At 44.4% G+C, this 19,556-nt stretch overlaps 1 protein-coding gene across 1 annotated transcript in view; it reads right to left on the bottom strand.

Moving 5' to 3' along the window:
* Positions 1 to 19,556, bottom strand: part of COL24A1 (collagen type XXIV alpha 1 chain) — a 418,688-nt gene that overhangs the window by 288,494 nt on the left and 110,638 nt on the right. Inside the window, exon 4 of the mRNA XM_073593602.1 lies at positions 9,539 to 9,592. Coding sequence (XP_073449703.1) covers positions 9,539 to 9,592 — 54 coding nt within the window. The remainder of the gene's footprint in view (positions 1 to 9,538; positions 9,593 to 19,556) is intronic.

Raw genomic sequence — 19,556 nt, 5'->3', positions numbered from 1 at the left:
TTAATGCACATTTCTTTTTTATCTTCAATATTTATTATTATTATTTTATTATTTATTATTGTTTGTTATTTTTTTACAAAAGTGTACTAAGCCTTTAATATGGTAAACTAGTCATGGCTGATGGAAATGTAAAGCTGAGCTCCAGGCAGATATAAAAGACACAAGTGAAGGAAGATCTGTTTTTAGATTGTAAGCTCTCAGGAGCAGGGCCCTCTGAACCTTGATATTGAATTATATTGTAACTGTACTATCTCCATTTATTTTGTAAAGTGCTGCACGAACTGCACAATATAAATGTTGTATAATATTAGTAGTAGTAGTATTAAAGGAAAAGTACAACCAAAGCTCATTTGGCTGTACTTCTCTTGTGGGGTTGATTTAGTAAAGGGAAAAAGATTGTGCACTTTGCAAAGTGCAGTTGCTCCAGAGCTTAGTAAATAAGCAAAAGCTCTGCTGACTTCCAATCATGTGCAAGCAAAAGTGCAGTTTTTTTAATCTTCCTTGCATGTGATTGGGTACTCTTTACAAAGTGAAGCCTTACTTCATTTGCTAAGTTCTAGAGCAACTGCACTTGCAGAGGACAACTGCACTTTGCAAAATGCACAGTCTATTTGACTTTAGTAAATGAACCCGTGTGAATCACAGGAGTGCAGTTCGTTCTGCACTGCTGTGACTGTTTTCAGCCAACAGCGGGCTGGAGCCCCCTGTTGGCTGACATCACTGATCCGGTCCAGATTGGTCAGGATCCACCCAGATACCTGGACCACCAGCTGCCTTAACCTCTCAGTAAACTGCTGAGAGCCTGAGCCAGCCCCCCCCGCTCATGGAGAACTGAGCAATCAGCGGTGTTTGATCGCTCAGTTTTTGGTCCGGCAGGGGACAGATGCAGCATTGGGCCAATGCTGCATCCACCTAGGTAAGTATGATTTATAAAAAAAAACTTCTCTTTTAATAATAATAAATGCAATGTTTCATATAGTTTAAAAAAAAAAAACAAGCAGTGTAAGTACCTGACTGTGACTTGGTATTGGCTTCTTTCAGGCCAATTCATGTGCTTGCCAGTGTTGCAGAGCTGTGTAAATCTCAAAACTGGATGGAAAATATTCCTAATTCGTTTGACAGGTAAAAGAGTTCCTTTAAATGTGTCTCATCTGTGTATCTGTCAGGAGTTCAGCTTATAAAAAAATATGATTTTTGCTAGAACTAGCACAGGACTGGTTGATCGAGGTAAACACAGCTTTACCATATATACTATAAAGAAATTTAGCCCTATTATTTCACCTGGAGTTCTGTGAAGAGAGCTGAAAACATGCACTGTTCAAGGGGCCTTGAGGACCAAAACACAATGAGAGCACTGTAACCCCCAACCACTGAAAATATAGGAGGTCCAATTACAGTAGAGATGTACAGTGGGGACGGAAAGTATTCAGACCCCCTTACATTTTTCACTCTTTGTTATATTGCAGCCATTTGCTAAAATCATTTAAGTTCATTTTTTTCCTCATTAATGTACACACAGCACCCCATATTGACAGAAAAACACAGAATTGTTGACATTTTTGCAGATTTATTAAAAAAGAAAAACTGAAATATCACATGTCCTAAGTATTCAGACCCTTTGCTCGGTATTTAGTAGAAGCACCCATTTGTTCTAATACAGCCATGAGTCTTTTTTGGAAAGATGCAACAAGTTTTTCACACCTGGATTTGGGGATCCTCTGCCATTCCTCCTTGCAGATCCTCTCCAGTTCTGTCAGGTTGGATGGTAAACCTTGGTGGACAGCCATTTTTAGGTCTCTCCAGAGATGCTCAATTGGGTTTAAGTCAGGGCTCTGGCTGGGCCATTCAAGAACAATCACAGAGTTGTTGTGAAGCCACTCCTTCGTTATTTTAGCTGTGTGCTTAGGGTCATTGTCTTGTTGGAAGGTAAACCTTCGGCCCAGTCTGAGGTCCTGAACACTCTGGAGAAGGTTTTCAGCCAGGATATCCCTGTACTTGGCAGCATTCATCTTTCCCTCAATTGCAACCAGTCATCCTGTCCCTGCAGCTGAAACACACCCCCACAGCAAGATGCTGCCACCATCATGCTTCACTGTTGGGACTGTATTGGACAGGTGATGAGCAGTGCCTGGTTTTCTCCACACATACCGCTTAGAATTAAGGCCAAAAAGTTCTATCTTGGTCTCATCAGACCAGAGAATCTTATTTCTCACCATCTCGGAGTTCTTCGGGTGTTTTTTTAGCAAACTCCATGCAGGCTTTCATGTGTCTTGCACTGAGGAGAGGCTTCCGTCGGCACACTCTGCCATAAAGCCCTGACTGGTGGAGGGCTGCAGTGATGGTTGACTTTCTACAACTTTCTCCCATCTCCCGACTGCATCTCTGGAGCTCCGCCACAGTGATCTTTGGGTTCTTCTTTACCTCTCTCACCAAGGCTCTTCTCCCCCGATAGCTTAGTTTGGTCGGACGGCCAGCTCTAGGAAGGGTTCTGGTCGTCCCAAACGTCTTCCATTTAAGGATTATGGAGGCCACTGTGCTCTTAGGAACCTTAAGTGCAGCAGAAATTTTTTTGTAACCTTGGCCAGATCTGTGCCTTGCCACAATTCTGTCTCTGAGCTCTTCAGGCAGTTCCTTTGACCTCATGATTCTCATTTGCTCTGACATGCACTGTGAGCTGTAAGGTCTTATATAGACAGGTGTGTGGCTTTCCTAATCAAGTCCAATCAGTATAATCAAACACAGCTGGACTCAAATGAAGGTGTAGAACCATCTCAAGGATGATCAGAAGAAATGGACAACACCTGAGTTAAATATATGAGTGTCACAGCAAAGGGTCTGAATACTTAGGACCATGTGATATTTCAGTTCTCTTTTTTAATAAATCTGCAAAAATGTCAACAATTCTGTGTTTTTCTGTCAATATGGGGTGCTGTGTGTACATTAATGAGGAAAAAATTAACTTAAATGATTTTAGCAAATGGCTGCAATATAACAAAGAGTGAAAAATTTAAGGGGGTCTGAATACTTTCCGTCCCCACTGTATACTTCCTTTTACTTCAAATAGAAACACAGCAGGCTTCTGCACGGAGATTAACATAAACTATAATTCACTATACAACGTCACAATTACCAAACAGTGCTAAATACAGGGTGGAGGCAAAATGTTCTAAATTTAGGAATCCAATAAGCACTTTTGGGAATAAAGTCATGGGGATGTCTCCAAAAAGACACCCAAAATAGGAGAAAGAGAAAATAAAGCAGTTCTAGGGTCGATGGTAAAGAGACATTTATAAAGAATGGAACTACGCCACATTATCATCTTAAACTGTGGATGTCTAACTTATGCAGGAGATTTCTGACTCTGATTGTTGGTTGTTGGCTCTATAAGGCGCTCCAGTGGAAAGACATCTCAAATGGAATTTGCAGTTCTGACCACCTTCCACAGATACAGTATGTCTCCAAGTACTCTTCAGTGTAAATTAAATGTACAACTCTCACTCTGTATAATGCCCGAGGAAGGGCAATATACAATACACAATATACAATCAGATTGTATCGTGTATGGCCATGTTTATACACCTAAAATTAGCACAAGAACAATGAGGCTCCATTCACATCTGTGCGTTTGCTTGCATTTCAGAAATGCACTGCACCAAAAATCACAGTAAAAAACGCACCAAGCTCACTCTAAAAATAAATTCTGAAGCTTCTTTGGGGTGATTGCTGTGTGTAAGGCAGCCCATTCAGGTGGATGGGCTGCCCTATGTGTGATGAGTGAAAATGCTTCAAAACGCCTCCCGCCTTCACTAAAGAAAAAAAAAAACACGCATGTGGGAAAGCGAATTCCTGCTATGCAGTTGTGAACGGGGCTTGACAACTGAGTGTTTCTGTCCACTCCCTATGTACTTGTATAAAGATGGCCATACACTATGCAGTCTGATTGTGTATTTAGTGAGAAGGGTGATCACTGTTTGATTGCATTTCATTTAAAAAACGTGCAATTGGGAATGGGTGGGTGGATGATGCTAATGAGGTCAGCTGGTCAACTCCTTCCTGTGTCATGACCTACAGTCTGTAAGGAAGAAAGACCTTACTGATGGAAATGTCTGGAAACGTGGATTAGGACAAGAAAAGTAAGTGACTGTAGATTTATGGAAAGCTTTAATATTTTTTTTAGCTTTTCAGTCTAGGGGTCACTTCAGGCTTAATAGTGATGGCCAGTAATGGCAACTTGAACATCAGATCATCCAATAGATTTCCCTAGTTGAGGATACTCGGCCAGGATAATAGATACCCAAAAATTGAAAGGAAAGGGACTAATAGTGAGGTACCGCTTAAAAAAGGCGTTTATTGAGCATAAAAAGGGTACCTCACTATTACTCCCTTTCCTTTCAATTTTTGGGTATCTATTAACCTGGCCGAGTATCCTCAACAAGGGAAATCTGATGTTCAAGTTGCCATTCCTGGCCATCACTATTAAGCCTGAAGTGACCCCTAGACTGAAAAGCTGAGGGTCTACTATATCTGGTGAGTGGGGACACAGGAGGGGGTGTTGCGGTACACCTTGAAAACTCTGGAGCACTTTTGCACTTTTGTTGGATTGGAGCACATCAGTAACTTTATATGGACTTTGATTTTTGTTACTAATGTATTGTTTTTTCTTTTCACTTATGTTGTGTTTGCTAGCACTGTAAAATTCATATTAATATTACTTTGTTCAAGTGGTCAGCACTTTGTTTACAGCAGCTGCATTTATTATTTTCACCTATTGTTTGCTCTAATTTAAGGTTATGGTTAAAAAAATTGTTACACTATTATATTTGTGACACCAACAGCGTGAGTTTATATATTTAGTAATATATTTGTATATATTTTATACATAGTTACATTGGTCAACATTGGAACAGTGTAACTATATATACATATACCCTTTCTGGCCATTGCCCCCAGAAGCTGAAAATCACTAAAGTAGACACCGCTACTCCAGCTATCTCCACTCGCGGCTGCCCTGCTGCATTTTGAACACAGGAGATTGGCCGCTTGGCACGGGCGTCATAGAGATCGCTTTGAATTTTGAAGTTTGTCTGACTGGATGAGGTGGAGAGGCGGGGCAATGACATCACACTCTCCATTTCTTCCAATCAGAGAACAATTTGCATTTATTTAGAAAATGCAAATCATTCTCTGCATGGCGTCCATGACGAGTGGCCACTTGTATTCAGAATGCAGCAAGGCAGCCACTCAGCATGGGACCCTGAAGCAAGTGGAGATCACTGGTGTAGTGGTGTCTACTTTGATTTGAAGTCTACAGGAGCATCGGCCAGGTATGGTATATACAGTATCTCACAAAAGTGAGTACACCCCTCACATTTTTGTAAATATTTTATTATATCTTTTCATGTGTAAATTTGCTGTCCCCTCAAAATAACTCAACACACAGCCATTAATGTCTAAACCGCTGGCAACAAAAGTGAGCACACCCCTAAGTGAAAATGTCCAAATTGGGCCCAAAGTGTCAATATTTTGTGTGGTCACCATTATTTTCCAGCACTGCCTTAACCCTCTTGGGCATGGAGTTCACCAGAGCTTCACAGGTTGCCACTGCAGTCCTCTTCCACTCCTCCATGACGACATCACGGAGCTGTTGGATCTTAGAGACCTTGCGCTCCTCCACCTTCTGTTTGAGGATGCCCCATAGATGCTCAATAGGGTTTAGGTCTGGAGACATGCTTGGCCAGTCCACCACCTTTATCCTCAGCTTCTTTAGCAAGGCAGTGGTTCTCTTGGAGGTGTGTTTGGGGTCGTTATCATGTTGGAATACTGCCCTGTGGCCCAGTCTCTGCTGGGGATCCCTGGTCCACCTTAGTGTTACTTTGTCCACTCTTGGGGGCCTTCCTTTGTTGTTTCGGTTCTTTCCCCTTTTTGTTTTTCCTCTCCATCCCTATCCCCTTCCCCTTTTTGCCTCCTCTCCTAGCCGCTGTGGAGCTGCAGCTGACTGATCCCCAACTGGATGCTGTGGATGTTTTGAAAGCCTGTATATAATATATACAGTCAGTACCTATACTTCACTGTATAATTTGATCATTGTGTATATGGTAAAAAAGGCCGTTATGTCAAAAATGCAATAGTCTGTTGGTATACATGTATATATGTTTACAAATTTGTCCTTCTTTCTTTTTCAACCATAGAAGTAAATTTCATCGTGACTAAACCTATTACCCCTGAAGAAGAGGTTTACCTTCATTTACCTCGAAACGTTGGGTTCTTCTATTGTTTGTTACAAATTTGCAATAGAGTTGGTTAATGTATTGTATCCAATTACTGCATTCATGAATGTGCATCCTTTTTAGATGTTCAAGTTGTCATATGTCATAGTTATAATTTTTTATCTTTTTCTAGAATAAATATACTCTTTTAATACAATATTTTCTCTGTTTCTCTATACCTGTATTGTTTTGTCAGTGACCCAATTTAAAGTCCCATCAGAGGAAACACACTCTCTCTTGAGTGACCTATTCTATCTTATCAGGGATGTGGGCCTACTGACTTTATAATTTCATACAGGACTGACACCATTCTCCAACAGTCTCCGAAGGGAGGAGATCATGCTTTGCTTCAGTATGTCACAGTACATGTTGGCATTCATGGTTCCCTCAATGAACTGTAGCTCCCCAGTGCCGACAGCACTCATGCAGCCCCAGACCTTGACACTCCCACCACCATGCTTGGCTGTAGACAAGACACACTTGTCTTTGTACTCCTCACCTGGTTGCCGCCACACACGATTGACACCATCTGAACCAAATAAGTTTATCTTGGTCTCATCAGACCACAGGACATGGTTCCAGTATACCATGTCCTTAGTCTGCTTGTCTTCAGCAAACTGTTTGCGGGCTTTCTTGTGCATGATCTTTAGAAGAGGCTACCTTCTGGGACAACAGCCATGCAGCCCAATTTGATGCAGTGTGCAGTGTATGGTCTGAGCCATCTTTATGTAGAGCAACAATTCTTTTTTTCAGATCCTCAGAGAGCTCTTTGCCATGAGGTGCCATGTTGAACTTCCAGTGACCAGTATTAGAGAGTGAGAGCGATAACACCAAATTTAACACACCTGCTCCCCATTCACAGCTGAGACCTTGTAACACTAACAAGTCACATGACACCGGGGAGGGAAAATGGCTAATTTTGCCCAATTTGGACATTTTCACTTAGAGGTGTACTCACTTTTGTTGCCAGCGGTTTAGACATTATTGGCTGCGTGTTGAGTTATTTTGAGGGGACAGCAAATTTACACTGTTATACAAGCTGTACACTCTCTACTTTACATTGTAGCAAAGTGTCATTTCTTCAGTGTTGTCATATGAAAGATATAATAAAATATTTACAAAAATGTGAGGGGTATACCAATACCAGGAATTCATCTTTAAAGCTCATCATCAGGAAATAAGCAACCCCTCCCTCCTACCTCCCTCTTACTAATCACTGGTACAAAAAAAAAAACCTATTCAAATGCCCATTTTACTTCCCTGAAGCCATGGCCACGGTCACCTCCGAGGTCCTTCTTCAGATATCCACAGCCTGCATGATGTGGACAAGTCCTATTGGTGAAGGCAAAACTCCCAGCGGTTGGATCCTCTCTCAGATCCTCCAAAGGTAGGAGGACCCATGGGGCAGTTAGAGGACTGATGGCCAAGAAGATACCAAACGGGAACATGATATGACATTATTATATGACAAAGGATTTCCACAGTGCTATGGGTTTTATAAAGAGAGAGCATGGCACAAGCTTTTAGGCACTCAGTCTCTAACTGATACAAAGCCATACAAATTGAGGGGAATAAATCACAGATCACCCTTTTGACTCGTCTGTGTAAATTTCAATTTGAGCTTGATAAAAAAGCAAAAAGTTAGGAGAAATTTGAAAATGTAAAAAGGAGCCAAGAGCCACCCACTGACTGCAAATAAGACTGGAAATAAGGTATCACACGAACATTAAAAGGAGAAAAAAGTTGCATAGCCTTAATGACTACTTCCTCTGCAGCACATACTTTCTTTACATTCCTTACTTCCCTACCATTCTTTCATTTACCAGGAGCAAATAAATTACATTTAATCCTCTCCCTTTCCTCTCAAGTGACAGTCACGGTGATTGGTGACTGACCAAGAACAGTCATGGGGCATTGAAAACAGGCTACTTATCTCTTTGTTAGCTTCACTTAGAATGTCTTGGAGCTTACACAGGGCTCGTTACTCGTGGGCAGAAAAGGGAAGGGCTGCTGGGTAGGAGACATAAAAGAAAATCTGTGGCTTTGCAGAACTCCAGCCAAAAATAACAAGATAAAGACTAATAACAAAACCAGCTTTTTCACCTTTAGTCTAGAGATTTCCCCTGCAGTACTTTTTTATTTTGTGCCATTAGATGTCCTCAGTGTGATGGCCAGCATCATTCAACCCACTTCCTCTGAGCCCAGGTCATCCTGGGCCTGCCCCAATCTGTGACCGGAGAGTGAAAGGAGAAACAGCACAGGTATGAGCTTGTTTCTCTGTCATTCAGTTTTCTCCTCCTATCTGCATGCTTTTTGTCTACACATGAATGAATGTATTGACTCCTTCCTTCCACACTCCAGTCCTGTTTTAAAGGAACTGCAGGAGGCTGATACCAGGTCTTACCTTTAAAAATATTTTGATGATGTACTAATGGTTACCATTCATTTTTTTCTTTTATATCTGTCCAGAGGTCAGCATTGATGCAGTTTATCACCAATTATTGCAGCTCACAAATCAGTAATAGGTCCTGGTCTCTCCCACAAGTATACAGTTCAGTGCCACTTGGGTGAAGGTTGGATCCTATGGGGCTACAAATGGTTTCCAGTATCAATGTTTATATGAGTTGTGCCATCAAATGATTTTGTAGAGCACCAAACCCCTTCTACTGTATATATTAACCAAGTACATATACCAGAGAGTGGCTTAATGCAGCTTTTGAGGTACTTTAATCTTTTCAAAAGACTTCAAGTTAAATATATATATATACTGTGATATTTTACACGGGGTCTTTTGACTAGATTAAAGCATATTAAAAGCCACCATTTTTATGCATTTGTAGTTTGTTTCAAGTACCAATGGGATTGCACCGAAAGATTTTCAATGCCAACTTTACCACCTCCATTTATTAATCTCAGTTGGGTATGTTCCTTCATATTTTTAAATATTTATCCATAATTATTGCTAAAAGCACTTTTGAATTAAAAAAAAAATGTAATTTATGTTCTGCAGTCCTTAGGTTAAATAAAAACCTCTAATCTCATTCTGCTGACAGTTAAACTTTAATTTATGTTGGAAATAAAAAGAACTTTACATGCCGAAATCACACAGTCACCACTTAGACTTTCCGTCAAGTCATACATTCCAGCGTTTAAAAACTCATCTCTAGAAAGATCTGTAAGTGTGTCCTGTTCACCAAGGATAAATGAAATGAAATCTATTAGCAGGTAGTACGAAGAAAACAGATGTGAAACGTGATATGCCAATTACTCACCCTTGGACCTCTTTTCCCTGGGGGACCTGGTAAACCGGGAGGACCTGGAGGACCCTTGAGAGAGAGAAACACAAGCATGTTAGTGAGAGTCTAGGAATGAGTAAGCTCCAGTGTCTCGGAGTCTAAATCCCAAACTATCAATTATCAACACCTTCTAGCCTTGCAGGAAGATCACAGAGAGCAGACTCAAAGATCCCACTTTCAGCTGAAAAAAAAAAGTCCAGGCATTCAATGCTACACAGAACACACTGATCCCTATTGAGGATGTGGAATGCCAGTTTATTTTCTGCAGGGAAGTGGTGAGCTTTCAATATTCACAAATTATCTAGATCAATAAATAAATGTAACTGGTACAGGCCATTAACTGGATCACATTTCAGCTCCTGAAAGTGAGGCCCAGAGCAAAAGGGAAAAAGAGAAAGTAGTGCTGGGCCAGGCATGACAGTGTGTAGAGGGGAGACAACAATGGGTTAAAGCAGGGAAGTTTGCAAGGAAGGGGATAGTATGGATTGGTAAATGAGCAGAGTGGGAGGAGCGTTGTTTATTTAAGGGGGAGGCGGGACTTCCGGGCAGCAGAGGCTGGGGCAGAAAGAAGTAAGCAGTTTCCATGCTGCTGGCATTCCTCACCATGTCCGACATTGACCTCATCCTGGCCCAGCTGAGGGCGGCTGCTGCGACCAGGGGACCGGAGTGGCTTCACAGCCAGGTGTCCTACCTGTTCCAGGACCAAGCATTGGGGCCAGCAGCAGGGGGTCAGGTGTCACCACGGGCTCGGAGGTCTAGGGCTCCAGAGTGTTTTTGCCGGGACCCTCCCCCAGAGCTTCGCGCCACACGAGGAGCCCCCCATGGGACCCGTCAGGCCCCTGCAGTGAAGGGCCCATCTGCTTCCACCGGTGGGGGTCCTGGTCGGAATCCTCACCATCGGCGGAGCTTGGTGGGCGGGGCTATGGGCCGCCATCGCGCCTCTTCCCTGGCCATTTGTCGCAAAGGTCGAGAGCCAGCGGACTCCCCCCCCTCGGCGGTGCCTGGGCAGGGGGAGTCTCGGCAAGGGAGAAGCGCAGCTACGTTACCAGACGCAGCTGGCGGCTCCACTGATGAGAGGGGTCCTCCAGCGGTGAGGGACAGGGGGCAGAGAGGCGTCAGATGATCGGGAACGGCTGGCCAGGGCCCAACTTGAGGGGGCACGTGCAGCAGTGGGCGGATCCAGTGCTGGTGGGCGGGGCCAACAACGGCAAGGATAAACGGCATCCAGGCCCTCCTCGCCTGGGATGCTGCAGATGCCAGATCAACAGGCACTTGAAGTATGGTCAGAAGGCGAGCTGTCATGCTCGGAGGAGGAGGAATTGCAGAGTCACACAACACAGATGGATATTGGAGTGGTGGCTGTTCGGGGAATTTCTGGTCAGCCCGGTAAGTTCTCTGCTTTACCTAATACTTCATTGAATGCTGCACTATGTGGGTTGTTGGGTGTAGTGGATGGTGCTGCAGTGTCTGCTAGAGCCACGCCACAGTCATCTGCGGCTGCGGAGGCTGGCCTACAGGTGGCGGGCACTCCGCCTGCCAATGCTGGGACAGAAGCGCAGCTGCAAGACTTGCTGGGGGGTCTGCGGGATTTGGTGTAGGGATTTGCGGGTGGAAAAGGAGGCCAGCCCAGTGGGTACAATCCCCACAGTTGGCGGAGCTAGTGCAGAAGGGGGGGATGGAGTAGAACGGGGGGCCTCCCACCCCCCCACCTACAGAGCTTACTGTAACGCCCCCGGCCACGGTGTCGGTGAGTACGAAGGCTGGGGAAAAAGCAGGAGCGTCGCAGGAGGTCACGGGCAGGACAGATGTGGTTAGGATTGCTGATGCAGCAAAATGTGAGGTGTACCTGTGCTTTGAAGGGCTGTTGGGGGCACATTTGAAACAGGAAGTGTGGGAAAAAAATTGCAAGGGTGAGTATGTGGAAATCTTCTCATTACTGCCCCTAGAAAAATTGAACTTGGATAGGATCAAGCCCGACGACTCCAAAAAGGAGGAGAAGCGGAGGAACAGATTGATTCCGCGGACGTTCAGGAACTGGTTGCAGGCGTTTCCACCTTCCCTAAGACAACCGGCCAGAAAGAAATGGGGTTTATGCTGGCAGTATAATGAGGATAAGATGGGCATAGTTCTAGACTCCGGCGCCATGGAGTGCCGCCTGCCGGAGGATAAATTGGTGGCACTCAAGATGGAGATTTGGGGGATTTTGGGACAGCACAAGGTTCAGCTTCGGAAGCTACAATCATTGCTGGGTAAGTTTAATTTTTGCATCTCGTGTTATTCCTATGGGTGGGGTTTTTTGCCGACGGCTGTCGGCAGCTACAGCAGGGGTTAGGGCCCTGACCCATTTTATCCGTCTCAATAAGGAACATCGAGAGGACTTGAAGGTGTGGCACATGTTTTTGGATATTCGGCCCGGTGAATAACTTTGACTTGGAGCTGTTTACGGACGTGGCCGGGTCTACTGGGTATGGGGCCTTCTATCGGGGTAACTGGAGCACCGAAACCTTGGCCACGCTCCTAGGTGGACACGAGTTTTCTTCGTAACCTGATGCTCCTGGAACTTTTTCCGGTGCTGCTGGCCATGGAGATATGGGGTGAGTCTTGTCGGAATTAGAAGATACAGCTGAACTGTGACAAAATGGGAGTGGTGCAAGTCATCAACAGGATCTCAGCGTCGTCACAACCAGTAATACGGCTGCTGCACCACATGGTGCTACGTTGCTTGCAGTTGAAAATTTTTCTATATGCCGTTCACCTTCCGGGCGTCGACAATACTTTGACTGACTCCTTATCTCGGTTTCAGTGGGACAGGTTCAGAGAGCTGGCTCCGGCGGCAAAGAAGGAAGAAGTTCTGTGTCCCGGATGGCTATGAGAGATTGCCTTGGAGTCGCCGCTGGATGGATCAGACGGTCGGTTAGTGAGTCCACGTGGGCGGCCTACGCCAAGGTATGGTAGGAATGGTTGGGGGTGGTTCAGGAAGCCGGGGTGGAGCAGGATAGTCCAAAGGTGAGGCTGCTGGTTCTTTATTTCATTTCCAGGAACATGGAGCAAGGTGGATCAGTGTCTGCCATCGAGTGGAAACTGCCAGGCTTGGCCTTTTTCTTCAAACTACGGGGCATGGCGGATTTGACAAAGGATTTTTGGGTCTGGCAGGCAGTTAGGGGTATGGGAAGCTACACAAGCACAAGGATACTAGGCAGCCCATATCCTTTTCGAATTTTCAGGCCATTTTTGGTCAACTGGGGTCTTTGTGTACATCAAGTTACAAGGTCTCCCTATTTAAGGCAGTGTTTTCTTTTGCCTTTTTGGTGCATTTCAGATTGGGGAATGGGTCAGCCCCTCTAAGAGGGTTGCGGGTGGGTTTATGGCACAGGATGTGATTTGTAGTGACAACAGGGTTCTGTTTTTGCTGCGCAGGTCAAAGACGGACCAGGGGGGGTAAGGGAGTGCATGTGCAGCTGTTTCCACTGCCGGGTTCCCCAGTTTGCCCAGTGGGGGCAGTAAGGGAGTTCTTGACAGTTCACCCATTCAGGGAGGGGCCATTCTTGTTACATGGGGATGGGTCTCTTTTATCTAAATTTCAGTTTGTGTCAGTTTTCCAGGAAAAGTCTTAGGGCAGCGGGTTTGGATCACACACAATATGGCTTGCACTCGCATGGAGGCTGCCCGTGTGGGTTGGAGGAGGCGGTCTTAAAACGGATTGGTAGATGGGAATCCAAGAGATTCCGTACCTACATTCGCCCGCAGTTGTTGGTGGATTAGCTGTTGATGGAGAGGGAGGGATAGTAGTGGGGTGTATGTCATTATGTGTTTTTCTTTTCATTTGTTGAAAAGAACCAACCTACCAACCTACTCGTTCTCTTCGTTCCTCTCAAGACCTCCTGCTCTCTAGATCCCTCTTCACCTCCTCCCATGCTTGCCTCCAGGACTTTTCCAAAGCCTCTCCTATCCTATGGAATGCCCTACCTCAATCTGTCTGCTTATCTCCTACTCTATTAGCTTTTAGACGATCCCTGAAAACCCTTCTCTTCAGAGAAGCCTATCTTACCCACACTTAACAACTGTATTTTCATTTTTTCCATCAGCTCATCCCCCACAGTTATTACCTTTTGTTTCCACTTGACCCTCCCTTCTAGATTTTAAGCTCTAACGAGCAATGCCCTCTGATCCCTCCTGCATTGATTTGTATTGTAAGTGTACTGTCTGCCCTCATGTTGTAAAGCACTGCGCAAACTGTTGGGGCTATATAAATCCTGTATAATAATAATAATAATTTGTTGTGAGTGTTCAGTGTTTCGTATTTGTGCTATTCGTGGTGTTTGTTTGTTCCTTTCTTTCAGATGGAGTGCACATACACCTCGTCTGGATTATGGGCCATTCATATGTTTTTTGGGGGGCCAGACGAGCAGACGTTAGACCAGATGGCAGACAGCTGGGTATTTCTAGAAGAAAGGCATGTATTCGCTGGTTGGGGATATCTGGGATGATGTGGAGTAGGGTTGTGCCAGAGGTGCAGCGTTTTGCACGTCTGGACCGGCCGCCTGACATTTTAGTACTTCATGTTGGCGGGAACGATTTGGGGGTTTGGTCTATTCGAGAGAGAATTATGGACGTTAAGTCTGATTTCTTGAGGCTCCGCGCGGCCTTTCCTGACATGCTGGTGTTGTGGTCCGACATTGTTGCTCGCAGAACTTGGCGCCTGGCACAGTCAGTGGCAAGGCTCAATAAGGCTCGCATAAAGGTGAACAAGGTGGTGGGAAGATTTATTACTCGGAATGGGGGCATGGTCATCTGCCACACGGAGTTGGAATCCAATACTGGCCTATACCTCCGAGGAGATGGGGTTCACCTCTCCGCAGTAGGGATTGATTTATGGGTGCTGGGTCTACAGAATGGAATTCAGCAGGCCCTGGGGGTGTGGAGGGGCACTTAAGGGTAAGGTGTTATCCTTGCGGGCTGTGGCACTGTTTGGGTCTTTGATGGTGTCAGAAAAAATACGAGATGGAAGAGTTGAAGACTCATCGGTAGCATGTGCCCCTCTGGTGAATTCCAATTAGAACAGTTTGCTGGAATACGGTAATGGTTGCACTGCGGGAAGGGGGTTGTCCGAGCTGGTATGGTACGGCTGGAGGCCTATCATGGAGAAAGGTCCCGCAGTGTAGTGGTGGAATATGTGTTAAGTTCGGGGTGCCTTCAAAGTCCAACAGACTGAGTGATTGATAGTTGTCGTTTACAGATGTTTATATGTTAAAAGTTTTGAAATATTAATATTTTGTTAATAAAAAGGCTGCTATGGCCATTTATACTCCAAATTCAGGTGTGGTCTCGTTAATTTAGATAATGGTAAGGGGGGTGGTGGAGTATGAGTGTATAAAGAAGGTTGGGGGCATCTGAGCTTCACTGGTCAGACCTATTTATAAAGATTTATGGTTACTACGCTGTCTTTTTTTTTCATTTGCCAATTCCCCTTTCTTCAATGATGGAATTACATGTCTCCTTACATTAGTCTGGCAATGTCCAATGTCCCAAGTACTGAATCCTAACAATACAGCCAGACAGGGCTGTTCACATGCCATAGCTACTATGCTTTGCTTAGCAGATTTTTAACTCCAGGTGCAGTGTTTGACAGACAGTACCATCTATCTATCTTGCATATTGAATATAATGGGGCCACTTTGCAACTGTGAGCCAAACACAGCCCCACAATGTAAAGTCAGCAATGAAAATAAATAAAAAAAAACAGGGCAGTAGAACCTTCTAAATGCCTGTCAGCTATACTGCCCTTTGCCCTCAGTTTGTCCGGTATAGGCACTGCAGACAAACTGATTGGCTCCTTGTGCTGCGTCTCCCTCTCCTAGTCTGACTATTCTGTGCAAGAGGCTGAAACTAATCTAAATTCAGATACTTACACTAGTTCCATTTAAAAATATATTTAAAGGAAAAGTATAGCCAAAGCTCTTTTGGCAGTACCCCTGGGGATCACAAGAGTGCAGTTCATTCTGTGCTCCTGTGACCCATTTTCAGCCAACAGCAGGCTAAAACCCACCGTTGCCAGATGTCACAGAGCCAGTCTAGGCTCTGAAAAGATCCCAAACATATAGTTGGGATCCACCCAGATGCTTGAACCGGAAGCTGGTTCAGACTCTCCACAGCCCAGTGCTCCAGTGATTGCTGGAGGGGCAGAGCTGACAGTTACCAGCTCTCTGCAGCCTGAAGACCAAGAACTGAGTGATCAACGGTGTTTGATCGCTCAGGTCTTGGTTCTAGAGCTGGCAGGGGACAGATGCAGCATGGGATTGATGCTGCATGCACCTAGGTGATTATAAATGTTTATTGTTTTTAAAACCCAAACTTCTCTTTTAATGATATAATAAACAAATATGGAGCTGCATCAATTTTTGTCTTTGAAATCTGCCTAAAATTCAGCTTAAAAACATGCTGATATTGAGATTTTAAAAAAACCATAGGATTAGTATTGCAGTGGGATACAGAATCAATTTAATACAGACCTCTCTCTTCGGCTGCATATGTACCTGGGTTCTGTCCTGGTTTACCATTTTGTTTTGTGGCATTTAAAAAAAGTGCACTTTTGTTCCCAACTCTCAAATGCCTGTTTACTGGTTTTCTGCTTCAACAGCTCTAACCTTGAATGTTCACAAACAGTTCAGGTTTTCTCTACCACCATGTGGAGGCACCAATTCTATAGCTAAATTCCACCCAAGCACCTAATCAATGCTGAAATACATACACTATATTGCCAAAAGTATTGGGACACCCCTCCAAATCAGTGGATTTAAGTGTTCCTAACACCTCCATGGTCACAGGTGTAAATCAAGCACCTAGGCATGCAGACTGCTTGTACAAACATTTGTGAAAGAATGGGTCACTCTCAGGAGCTCATTGAATTCAAGCATGGTACTGGGATAGGTTGCCACCTGTGCAATAACTCCATCCGTGAAATTTCCTTGCTACTAAATTTTCCATGGTCAATTGTAAGTGGTATTATAACAAAGTGGAAGTAACTGGGAACAATAGCAACTCAGCCACAAAGTGGTAGGCCACGTAAAATGACAGAGCAGGGTCAATGCATGCTGAAGCTCACACCTCCAAACTTCTCGCGGCCTTCAGATTAGCACAACAACAGTGCATAGAGAGCTTCATGAAATGGGTTTCCATTGCTGAGCAGCTGCATCCAAGCCTTACATCACCAAGTGCAATGAAGAGCGGTTGAATGCAGTGGCGTTAAGCACACCGCCACCGGACTCTAGAGCAGTGGAGATGTGTTCTCTGGAGTGAGGAATCACGGTTCTCTGTCTGGCAATCCAATGGACATGTCTTGGTTTGGTGGTTGCCAGTACTTCCCTGACTGCATTGTGCCAAGTGTAAAGTTTGGTGGAGGGGGGATTATGGTGTGGGGTTGTTTTTCTGGGGTGGGGCTTGGCCCTTTAATTCCAGTGAAGGGAACTATTAAGGCTTTAGCATACCAAGACAGTTTTGGGATGGCCCCTTCCTGTTCCAACATGACTGTGCACCAATGCACAAAGCAAGGTCCATAAAGACATGGATGAGCGAGTTTGGGGTGGAGGAATTTGACTCAACCGATAGAACAACTTTGGGATGAATTAAAGCGGAGGCTGCGAGCCAGGCCTTCTCGTCCAAAATCAGTGCCTGACCTCACAAATGCGCTTCAGGAAGAATGGTCAAACATTCCCATAGACACACTCCTATACCTTGTGGACAGCTTTCCTAGAAGAGTTAAAGCTGTTATAGCTGCAAAGAGTGGGCCAACTCAATATTGAACCCTACGGACTAAAACTGGGATGCCATTAAAGTTCATGTGCGTGGAAAGGCAGGCATGCCAATACTTTTGACAATATATTGTATATGGTAACTGTTTTGCCTGCCAAATAATATTTAACTTTATACAGTCTGTTCTGTAATCCAGACCATCCTGCAGAACAGCAGAGCCAGGTTCTTGACCTGAACTGCAGCCACAGCAGAACGGCATGGTCAAGAATATGCCCTCAACCTATTAACTGGAGAAGCAGCACACTGATTAGGTCATCCTTATATTTTCTCTTTCCTCCTGTCAGCATGTTCCCTGTCATCACATGTGTATGCAGCAGAGCACAATTCCCTCCTAGAGCTCCCCCCTTCCTCTCCCAGTATAAGCTTTATTGTAGAGTGGATCAGAGGAGGCAAAAATCAAGACAGATTCTGGTACTTACACTAGCTTCAATAATGAGTATGGAAATCCTAAGTATGAACTTCTTTTATTTGCTCACTGTTTGTTAACCTTGCCAGAAATCAGACCTGTCCCTTGACCTTTGCATACTACGTGTGTTATATCAATCAGTCCCTCTAGTTCTTATTTTGGACTACATAATGATTAGTATTTATGTTGTACAGATCTGAGTGTGGCTTGTGTTTGGTAATCAAAAAGATGCTGGGCAGGGCTGGCACCACTCAGTCAACAATAATTTTGTGTCTCGTCAGCCCACTGCAGGGTTTAGGAGCTAAGTGAATTTTTGGCAGCTGAACAGGTACTTTTCTCTACTTGGAGAGTCTTTAAAGCTTGCCAAACACTAATCAAAATTCAACTAGTCCAGAGGCGACCAGCCAAGTTTTGATCAGTGTGAGGGCTCCCCCGCTCAACAAAAATAGATTGTTTAAATGACTTCTGTCAAAAGGACATGTTGGACAATTTTTGCAATCAGTGGCTGCAGCCAATCAGTCCCGGGAAGGCTAGTGCTAAATGTCTCCAATGTAGCGATGACAAAGAAAACACATTTTCTATTTTTTATTTTTTTTTAAAGAATAGAACCTCTTTTATGTATATTTTTCCTGTCTTCCAGTGATCCCATTCCCATAATTTTTTTCTCCTGGTGTCAAAGGGGAGTCACTGGGAGACAGAGGGAAATCTGACCAGAGGAGTCTGACACAGCAATAAACCTTCTGGAGTTTAAAAAATTATTTTAGGTCAGGCTTTAATGATAGGTAATCTATCCATAGCTGCCAAGGGTTCAGCTTTAAATAATAACTCATGAAGACATTGCAAATGATTTCATCTAGAGATCTTTAGGAAGATTTAAAAAAACATGCCCTCGGAAGACCTCGAGAATGGAAGTTCAACACCATTGAAGCAGACAATGACGAGGAAGAAAGTGGTCACTATCACAAACCTGACACTTCAGAAAATGGTTCAGAATTATTCATGTTGTGCATGGTGTGCACCACTATGGCAGGTCTGGGGAGAGTAGAGCGAGGACAGCCACCTCTCCCACCATCTCCCTATACTTTACACACGGTCATGTGTCAGGTCCAGACACATTCCATAGCCAGCCCTATCTGACTCATAACTTTATGTGCTTGTCTGACTGTCAAGTTGGTACCCGGCTTTTCCAAAATCACTGACTTCGAACAAGTATGCAGATTAGCTGCTGTGGCTTCATCTGCCTCAGGCTTGTTCTGAAACCAGAGACAGACAGGCAACTAGCATTTTCTGAAGGAAAATGGAAGTTTTTTTGTTTTGTTTATAACAGCAGTAAAGTAATATAAATGTACTGTAGTTTAATCCAGGTATCAGATTCCTATGACTTCCTTTACACGGGTGATTACATGCATACACTGGAATTCAGAAGTAAGAATCAGCAGATTCTTGTGGTTGTGATGAGAGGTGTATATGAACAACAGTGGCCGATCAGCCTATACAAAGCAATGACAGCGCTGCAAGCAGTCTCTGTTCGCATGTATCTGCACACTCAGCAGTTAAATGCGGTTAGGGACAGATGAGTGACCCTGGCACGTCCAGGCTCGGACATCCATCCCTAACTGCATGTAACTGCTGGTTGTGAAGATACATGTGAACAGCATAGGATCTTCTCAGCCTGTCATTGCTTTGTACAGGCTGAGCGGCCACTGCTGTTCGCATACGCCTGTCATCCCAGCCTCAAAAATCCACTGATTCTTGCCCCTGGAATTCGGTGTATGCATG

The sequence above is a fragment of the Aquarana catesbeiana genome, linkage group LG07 (genome assembly GCF_042186555.1).
Source record: "Aquarana catesbeiana isolate 2022-GZ linkage group LG07, ASM4218655v1, whole genome shotgun sequence".
NCBI classification, from domain to species: domain Eukaryota; kingdom Metazoa; phylum Chordata; class Amphibia; order Anura; family Ranidae; genus Aquarana; species Aquarana catesbeiana.
This window is presented reverse-complemented; position numbering and strand designations above follow the sequence as displayed.